The sequence below is a fragment of the Larus michahellis genome, chromosome 8, assembly GCF_964199755.1.
Source record: "Larus michahellis chromosome 8, bLarMic1.1, whole genome shotgun sequence".
Classification (NCBI taxonomy): domain Eukaryota; kingdom Metazoa; phylum Chordata; class Aves; order Charadriiformes; family Laridae; genus Larus; species Larus michahellis.
Genome location: NC_133903.1, coordinates 23,470,720 through 23,481,146, shown reverse-complemented (window position 1 = coordinate 23,481,146; position 10,427 = coordinate 23,470,720). Strand labels below are relative to the sequence as shown.

At 36.4% G+C, this 10,427-nt stretch overlaps 1 protein-coding gene across 14 annotated transcripts in view; it reads right to left on the bottom strand.

The window, feature by feature from the left end:
- The window catches only part of RALGPS2 (Ral GEF with PH domain and SH3 binding motif 2), a 149,814-nt gene that overhangs the window by 57,198 nt on the left and 82,189 nt on the right, over positions 1-10,427 (bottom strand). For all 14 annotated transcript variants that reach the window (XM_074598790.1, XM_074598791.1, XM_074598792.1 and 11 more), the window contains 3 exons: positions 9,956-10,045; positions 6,896-6,988; positions 3,122-3,248 (listed from right to left, as the gene is read on the bottom strand). In XM_074598790.1, the coding sequence (XP_074454891.1) occupies positions 3,122-3,248; positions 6,896-6,988; positions 9,956-10,045 (310 nt within the window). The remainder of the gene's footprint in view (positions 1-3,121; positions 3,249-6,895; positions 6,989-9,955; positions 10,046-10,427) is intronic.

Below are 10,427 nucleotides of genomic sequence, written 5' to 3'. Positions count from 1 at the left end.
AACGAAGAGCTAATGCTGAACACTTTTATTGGTGTTGCATGGCTCTTAGCGCTCACATTTAAATTACTGAGCCCACACTGACGATGTGCTGCTCTCACTTGCATTTCTAGAACTCTACATTCACATACACTTATTGCTGCAAGGAAAGGAAAAATATTTTTTTACACACACACACCGCCCAGGTAAATGTGGAAGGACTTCTTCAAATTGTCCACTGTGAGTGAGCTGTGGTAATAAGAAGAAAATCTTTACTTCTGTGGCTCTATTCCCACAGCAAAGATTACATAAAAAAGGCTTTTCAGCTTTATCACACAATGCTAAGATGGTCATGAAAAAACCTCCACCCCCACATTTGATATTTGATCGTGTAAGGGTAAAGCTAGTAACCTCTGAGGAGTAAAACATTCATTCATCCTTGAAACTGCAGCTGAAATTCCTTTATATGCTCACCGTCCCTACGACCTTCCAAACAGGGTCCTTCACGACCAGTGCCAGTATTTCTCCGGCAGGGATCTGCAATGGCAAATGTAACTGTGTGGCAGGCTTGATCGTCTGCACGCTTCTAAAGAGCATTTTAGGGGAGCATGGCAACTGCAGGGTCTCCCCACCAACAGTGAAGAAAGCCCTACCTCACCCCTTCTTTTACTGTGAGAGGAAACAGATCTTATGATGAATCCCCTTCCCCGGCACATGCCATGATCACAATTTCAAACTGCAGACTTTCAGGTAGACTTTTCTACCCATTTTAAACCAGGAGCAGCACTACTCCTGCACATGATTTTACACCAGAAGTAACAGCAGAAAAAGAGCCTTTCAGGAGTTATAACCCATAGCCGGTAAGCTTAAAACAGTAAGCAAAACAAGCAACTTAAGTTACTCCTGTTCTATGTGATTCTTATATTTGTGAAAATGCCTTGGGAGGGAAATTTTAGAAATAATACTCCTGCAAATCTGCTCAAGCTTTGCTCAAATGGTAACAATTGGACTCAACAGCCAATCTTCCAGGATAGATCCAGATTTATCACGACTGTAGTTCCAAGGCAATTTTTTTTCTTTTTGCCACTTATTTAAAACTTACAAAATTAATTTTACAGGGAGTGCACCAGTGGGCATTTGCTATTCCTTTGGAGAATTAAAAAAGGCTTAAGGACTTTCTTCATGTCGTTAGTAAGAATTGGTATCATACGAAACCAGGTCACAACACATTCTTTAACTACAGCAGGTCACAGCAAAGAGCATTTCTTTCTTTTTAAGTAGAAAAGAAATATACACTTCACTTCAACAAACTATCAAGTTAAGTCCAAAGCTTATTCTAATACAGAAGTTAGACAAAAAGTTGCTATTGTATTGAGGAAAACATTTGTAACTAAGACATTGTTTTCCAACATTTCACTTTTTTTTAAATATACACTTAGTATATGAATATACACATAGTAAGGCAGTATTTTTAAAGTGTCATACAAATACACCACTGCATAAGGATTCCTCTGTACAGCAGTATTAGAAGACCATAATGGCAAGGGTCAGAGCATCATGGGATTTTTAAAAAGAAATCCGGTGGTAGGCTGGCTTGGAACTTCTACGATCAGCAAGAAAATCTAAGCCTGGCTTCATGTTTCAAAAATCATGGCATATAAGTAAAAAGCACCTGGAGAGCTAGAAATTGCATTTCAGAGCCACATATGGTGCATATATATATATGTGTACACATGATGGGAAAGCTACAAAGTGACATGTTTAATCACATTTACATTACGCTTGTCTGCTTCTTCGCCCTTTTAATTCAGGCCTACTTTTAATAGCTCGTTTGCTGGTAGGTAGGGGAGCATGTGAGAGTATGCCACACCAGGAATTTTCACACCTGCTCTTCAGATAAAATAGGCTCATGCTGATTCTTCCATTCTAGGCACAAACATCTGAATACTTGAAGACACAGGAAATTAACAGCTGTTAAAATCACATTGAAGCAATGGACATTTCTGGGACAAATGTAATAGGGAAGTAAAAAATGAAGACAGAACAAAGAACTCTATAGGACTACTTGTCATTATAACGATTATTAGCTCTCCACAGCACAGCATTTTTTTTCTATTTAAACATAAAGTAAAATTCACCCAATTTCACAAAACTTGAATATATGCATTTTAGAGGCATGATTCTAGATTCTGAAGTGATCACTGATGATATTGCTGTTCATATCAAGAAAGATCATATAAAGACAACTGTCAAGTTATTAATTTTGAAAAAGTTAACAGCCCAGCTGAGTAAAGGAAACCTAAAATTTCAGGAACAAAGATATTTCATTTTAATAAGCCCTAGTGACCATAGGAGGACATCTTGACTTTAGGTGTAAGAGCAACTTCTATCAGCAAATATATTGACTATTATTCCCAGAAATGGAAAATCTGGGTAAACATTTCCTTTATTTGCGTGACTACTGACATCTTATGATATCAAAGAAAAGCTACATAAAAAAAGCACACTGAGCACTTTAAACAAACTAAACTGAGACACATTAAGTAATACTAGATTAGCCTGGCACCAAAGCCAATACATATTAAACACATTTGTCTAGTTTTCAGATACACAGGAATATAATTTACTTATAATTATTCCATAAAGCTAAGTCAGTTTTAAGAACCCAGTTTCTCGTGTCACGTTAGTATAAATAAATGCATCAGTATCTCCAGATTTTACCATTCTCCAAACCCTAAGATCTACACTTAATTATCTCAGAGATTGTGATTTATAGCTTCTCATAAATTAAAAGCCATCATTACTGTAACAGTCAAATATTTAGCTCTAAGAGTGCTAGCAGGCATAACAGTTAAAGTATTTCTCCAGGATATCCACACAACATATGGGAAAATAATTTCCTAGAAAACTGAAACTCTGTGTAAAACCTGAAGTGTTTGTGATGTTTAATAGATATTTTATTTCTGAAGCTAGTGATGTTACTTTTTGCCAGTTACAGAGTATCCATAATCAACTAATGGTTATAGATTCTTTACTGAAGTATTGAAATAGTTTCATGAATGCTTAAAAGATGATGTTAATTTGTGTAATCACTGGAGAAGCACGTTTGTCATTAGTGTTTCCCACTAGAAATACTTCAACTTACCTAAATAGGGAATACAAGGAGTCATCTTCAAGCTGCTGATATAATCTCGAAGTCTTTTGTAATTGTCTTCTTTACTCATAACATACTCCAGCTTTTCAAAGGTGGCTTTATCCTTTCGACTCAATAACTAGGAGGAAAACCAAAAAAAGGCAAAACCAGATGAGCTTAAGTTTGATCGTTATGATTTCTCTTTTACCCTTATAATCACAGATTTCCACTCCCACCCCCCAATTGTTGTTACTGGTTTGTTTCTTTAAATACAAGTGCTTCAAAATTACAGCATTTACTCCCCCCCACACCCCCCCCAAAAAAGTCCCTCCCTTGGACAGAATTAATAGCACCTGGGATCTCTTTGTAAGATTGGAAAACTAAGTTATTTTGAAAACATCTAGCTGAACTACTGCTGCAAAGCCACATTAAAGGCTTCATTTCAATTCAAAGCCAGAACTTAAAGAACAGTAAAAGATGTTCCCACTTAACATTTTGTCAGAAGACTCAGTGTTCTAGTTCCAATTACAATTTTTCCCCTATAAGATACTTAGTAGTGCAAAAATTACAAGGGTCAGATTGCTAAATTTTTATGCATATTCCCTTTTCTCTTTCAGTGAAGATAAACCTATGTGAACATGATAGAAGTGTCCCTTCTGTAAAGCTGTAAATTCAGTATTGAAATAGCTGCTCTTTTTACTTACATTTCCTATATCCTAGTCTTCATTTGGATAGCTAACGCATCACCAAACTAAACACTGGCTTTCAGAAGAAAGTCACTTTTTAAAAGTTAATTGCTTCCCAAGACATACTGATCTCTGACATTCCAGCAATTAATTTTCATCTTTAGCTTTGGTTCCAATATTCAGATGAAAAGCATCTATTTCATGTTCATTCAAACTGCAGACATCTGCCAATTCCAGGACAAAGAAACATTAGACAGGCATTACTTCCTTCCAGCCACCAGAAGGTGACAAACATTTTGAAGTTTATCTTCTTAAAGATGGTTCCAGTTTCATCAGCCTAGATTAGCTTGCCTTTAATAATATTCTAAAATATTTTGCCTCCGTTTGGTGTCTGGAAGGCTTTTTATACTTTTGCAGACTGGAAGTTAAGACAAGACTAGCAGGCATAGTAACAGCCTAATGAATTTACTTGAAATTAATTGTGTTTCCCTCAAAACATGCTGATTTGCACACTCTTCTTCAAGACTGATATATCATTTCAGGCTTTTCAAATAATCTCGAATGAAGTTGGTCCTGTATGACTTTCCTTTGTCTCATCATGTCTCCACTTCCTGCATTCATGTAGAAAAGTACAGAGAAGCTGACAATATTAAGTGTTTCTGTAAGTGCAAGTAAGGACCCAGCTGTTATTTCTTCAGTTTTGGAGCTGCTGATTTTTCTAGATCACTTTTTTCCCCCCTCTGCCTCTTAGGCTCAAAGGATGCAAAGAACAGTAAAGAGATGTATATATGCGGAGACAACAAAAGCTAAGGATGATAGTTTACAGTAGCAGAGAAGGATTCGGAGCCTTCCAGACTGCTCTTTGCTTTCTAATTACAGTGTGCCACTACTGAAGACAACCTTTTTGAAATACAAGAAAGGAGAGCTGAGGTGTCAGGGCGCTGGCAGAGTGGGGCAGGATTCACTCACCCAACTTCAGATGTCTAATGAGTATTTGCTTACATTGCCCAAGTCCTAGCTGGTCATCCAGAATTCCTTTACATTAAATGGAGAGAAGTAGAGCATTCTACTCTATTCTAAGTAGTTTCTTAAAAAGGTTCATATTTCTTTTAAAGTTTTGAACAAGGCAAATTGCACATCAGAAGCATTTATTATTCTCCAGAGTTCACAGGGTGTGCAAGCAATGGGTGAGAGAAATTTCAGACATATTCAGACATACCGTCAGAAGACATGAATTTCATCTTTTTTTAGGAACATTAGATTACCAAGCAAATATTCAATGGCCCCTTTCAACTCTAGATTCCATCCATATAAGGTGACTTTTTTATTTTAGGGAGTGAATATACTTGTGGCTATTTTCCTGACTTAGTTCATAGCAACCCACAATCAAATAATCTCAGAAATGAAGAAATCCTTCCTTAATGAAGGTTTTGGCAGGTTACTGTTTAACATACTCAAATGACTTGGTGACTCAAATAATGGCTTGGTGGGCCTTTTCACGTGTCTTTTGTTGGTTTTAATACACAGAAAGCCAAAGGCTTAGAATTGCTTTGAGAATTGATAAACTGAACTTCCAAGAAGACAGACATCTAAATCAGCTTGCAGTGCACACTGCTAGGAGCCATCTGGCAGCGTGAATTTGCAAAGGCTTCTACAAGATGATAGCATAGACTCACTTGGGATTCTATGAGGAATTAAACACCTGCAGAAATGTGTGAGAATTTACCTGGCATTTCAGAGGCTAGAAGAGGGGCAAACTTTAAAAACTGATACATACGCCAACAGCACACAAATAATCTTCATAAGTACAAACCAGGACCTCTGGTTGACCAAGCAGGAAAACAAACTGGGGACTCCCAGTTCTGAATGGCATAATTATGCTAGTAACTAATATGGTTATATTAATATATGGTTATAGTTGACATTTGTTTTGAGTCATGCACAACAAAAAAAAAAGAAAAAAAACAATTTGGCATCACAACTATGTGAAACTGGAGGCATCAATTCATTGACACGACAAAACCAGAAAACCTGAATTCTCCTCAAGATCATTTTGAAGTGTTAAATTCCTTAAGATTTCCTTAGAGAGATTTTTGGTATTTTGAAACAATATCTTCTCTAATTGTGCATTTGCAAAGTGACCCCAGAATTCTAGATGAGTACCTTGACAGGAGTGAATTGTATTCAATTTTGGTAACATTTATCAACTGAACAACATTATCATTCAGCTATTAGACACAGAAACACTTTTTGTAACACGCGAGGATGTGTTGACACATCTTCAGTGAGAGCTTTTAGCTCTTTAACAATTTATATGGGTTCCTCGCACAGGAGTATTTCAGTCACCTGATTATTTCTATTGCACTTGAAAGTGTCACAGTTCATCTGTTTATACAGCTGGATAACTACACAACGGATGGCTGAATCAAGCACAGTGTTTTCTTAGCTCCGAGGTATCAATGAGCAAGTCATTCCTAATGTTCTTTTGACCAAGGATACAACTACACAAAAAACAATATTAATTCCAGTCAAAAAATAAATGTCAAAAAAATGTTTCCAAAGAACACCATTCCTTCACAACTGTACAAAAGCAGACCTACGAATATACTGTGTAATGCAGTTGTTATAACTATGAAAATAATTCTGAAGACTCTGAGGAAAATTGCTAGATTTAGTTATCAGAGAAACTACAAATCTCTTTACAGAAACTGAATCAAGAGTTTCTGGACGTCTGCTCTCCATGGCGCAAAAAAAAAATTCCAACAGTATAAAGCCCTGAATGACTGAAGTACAACCCCCCTTTGGCATTCATAATTTTCCAGCAACTAAATACAAAGTAGCTCCCAGCCAAATTAGAAGCCTCCGCGTTTAGAAGAATCTGCAGGGAACTATTTTTCAAAGGAAAATATTTCTATGCCAGAATGGAAAAAAAAAATTCAACAGGAAACCATAGACTTAAGAGCCACTGGAAGCATTAAATACACAGTACAAGAAGATTAAAAGTATCTGTAATAATTACTGCATCCTTGAAAACAAGCTACAGAATGTTGTAATTTCCTAAGAATAAATTAAACCCCCCGTTCTACTGCTGCTCACTTACCGCCCACGTTTTAGTCAGCCTGAAGATTGGAGCGCTCTGTAGGCCTGACACAACTGCCATAAGAGCATGCAGATTATTCAGCTCATACAGTTTCTGAGGAAAAAAATACATACTATAACAATAAACAACATTCCAAGCACTGTCAATAATGAATACAGAATAAATAATCTAAAAATTAAAGAAATCTTGCATGTTCTAGAATGAAGAGTTAGTTACAGTGAACTGCTGTACACCTGATGCCACTTTTATGGCACGTCCTAATTTTCATTACTACATCTATTCATTATTGAATTAGGTTATACTGGCTGTTTCATAGTCCATAGAGAACTCTTAAAAAAAAAAATCTATATAGGCTTATATCTTGGGACATATATCAGAAGTGCCGTAAGTCTTCTGACATTCAAACCCGAAAAATTGCTTTCATAGCATTCAACAGAATTTTAAAACTTCACATGCCAAAAAGGACAACCCAGTTGTGAATGATGTAATCACAGCAGTACTTAATACTGTAAATGCATTTGGCACCGCAGGTTTATGTAGCCACCAAGGCTGCATCAAAGCACCCCAAAAATATTGTTGCAGGATGAAATCAAGCAGGTAAATTTCAAAAACCACATACCTGGAGTACTTCTCTCACTGAAAGACCATTTTTGGGATATGACAACTAAAACTAACTAGTAGAAAGGAACACCGAAATCAAAATTGAACACAGAAAAGATCAGTGGAAAAAAAATTTCTTTAAACCTCTCTACAAAACACTGTGCTTAAGCACATTTTCTTACATATTTCGAATCTCCCTCCTCTCCTTTTTTTTTTTTTTTTCTTTCCCTCTGTCTCCAAAACCATCAATCTGCCTTGGCCAATTCACTACTGGTACTACCGTAACAAAAGCTTAAAAATGGTCCAGAAGAAAATGCTGTTCCATCAGCTCTTCTGCAATATTGATTATCCCGATAGCTATGAGCACTGAGAGATCTGAACTACATTCAGGGACTTTTGGTGGAGCACACACAAACTGAGGTTTTATGCCTAACAAGAAGACTTTGATAAAGAGAAATGGATACTCAATCACTGCATTGCAAATCCTGTTTAACCCATTTGGAAGATTCCAGCTAGAAACAATACAATAATATGAGGAACCCTTGCTATTCAAGAAATGGTGAAAGCCTTTTTTCCTCCTTGAAACTCAGGTTACCCAAGTTTTCTTTATTGGGAGACCTTTCATAAGATAACAGGACAAAAAAGCTAGACTAACTTGATTCAGAATAAATGCTGAATATCAGAGGAAGCAATACTGCAAGGATAGTTTTCTGGCTAATTGTTTTGGAGCAGGGCAAATGATTCTCTCTCCACTTAACACACTGGTGGAAAACTTAACAGCCTTTTACAGAATGAAGTCCTCATTGGTATTACTCAAAATGCCACATTTAATGCCTACGGTCAGGTCATCCTAGTAGCAATTTCAGTCTGGGTGCCCAGAATGCTATGATTCCAATATCTACTGATGAACAAGAGTCTGTCTGCCTCTACTGAAGAAGTGTTTCCCAACCCTAATCCTCTTTTGGGAGGATTCTTTAGTAACCATGTGTAAAGGGCAATCAATATTTTGGGGGGTGGACATTTGTCATATACCATAGTCCTGCTGTTCTTCCAAATAGTACTGCTGGTGTTTGTCCCTCCACTTACGCTATAACCCTTCTCCCCCCTGTCCCCGAAGGTAATGAAGTTCACTACACCAAAGGACAGTGTAGCTGATTAAAAATGAAAAAAGGACTTCCGTAGCTGCTGCCAGGATTGAAACAGAAGTCTTATAACCAATCGGGATAGTCTGGGAACTTCAGGGGAATGCAACAATAAATCCAATTAGTTGATGCATAAAGCAACATAGTATGAGATACCATTAAAGAACTGCTAGCTATACAATTGATAGATAGTTGACAGCACAAAGAATTCACTGTAGAGTAGATTTACAGCTTCCCTGAAGAAAAGTTAATTAGTGTGACCTCTGGAACCAAGCTGCTTTGGTAATAGCTTTGGTGTAAATATAAAATCCTTCAAATGGCACTAACTGCAGTAACTTCATGGCTATATGCAAGCAAAGCCAAGATAATAGATACAGTAATGAAATGAAAAGATATAAAAACTGCCCCATATATAGTTTCTTGGGTTTTGTAACTGTGATTTTTACAACTCATAGGTAAGTAAAGTTCAACTAACTAATTGCTAGTCAAATCCCATAGAAGTAAAATATTACTACTTTAAAAAAATGTGCATACCAAGACAAAGAATGCATTTGCAAAATGAATACCAAGGTAATTCACAAAAATTTTTACATCTTTTTTTTTGCAGGTCACCTGAGGTGGTCACAGAAGTTAGCTGTCCTAACAGGCAGCCACAATCTGACAGCAAAAATGTGAAACACACCCCTCTCTTCAGACTACAATGAAGAAGTTTCATTCTGTTTGAAGGGCCAGGACTCCAGTTCATCTATATGTAAGTCAAGATTTGCTGACCCTTTTCTTATGAACGTCAGTCCTAAAGGTTTTCAGGAAGATATCACAGGATGAGAGCTCTAAAATGTTTTCCGAGTTCAGGTATATTTTTGTAACAATATTAGGTTGATATTATTCATGCCACAACCGAAACAAGAGATAACAGATCCTTTCCTTCCAATATTAAAAACAAACTACTCCTGTTCCCACCGATGCTGTTTGAACTGATTCTACGCACAGCATTTTGGTTTTTAGAAAACACATCCAGTAAATTATATTATCTGATAAACAATATTTGAAATAAGGCATCTTTGCATTACCTTAGTTAAGCTATTTATTTTTTTTTTTTGTAAACAAAGACTTCCATTTCAGAACTTTGGTCTGTCACTATTTCTGACAACTTTGTTACATGCAGAAGTTAAACAGCTATTCAAGTAAACAAATACAACCACAGCTAAATCAGGTATCAGACAAATATTTACCCATGTGTATTTTTGAACTGACCGACTTAAATTAAGAACTTTCATCACGGTGAATCCCACACACACCCACCAGTCCAAATTCTTACCTTTGCAGTTTTAATATAGTGGCTCAAAACCTCAGCTCTTATTTTTAAGGTTTGTGCATGTAGAATCTCTCTAACAACCCAGAAGCTTACCTAGAAAGAAGAAAATTTGCTTTTTTAAAATATAGAGTTTCAACATTACACTTTTAATATTTTTATTTCAGAAGTAAAACATTAGAAGTCTCACAAGCATTCAACTTCCATCTATAAAGTTGAATACATACTAGAAGATGCAAATGCTTATACTGTAAAATCCCAACCAATATATCCCAGATACTAACAAAAAACCTTCTTCAAAGCGTTTTGCTCTGTTTTTCTGCTTGTTCTTATCCAAGATACCTTCTACCATTACATGGTCAAGCAGTTGCTTAAATCAAATTAGTGAATCTAACATATTTAGAATTGAATCTTTTATCTTTCATAACTGGTAGCCAAGCACTCGCTGTTTTGTTGGAAAATGCATGTTATGGTGCCT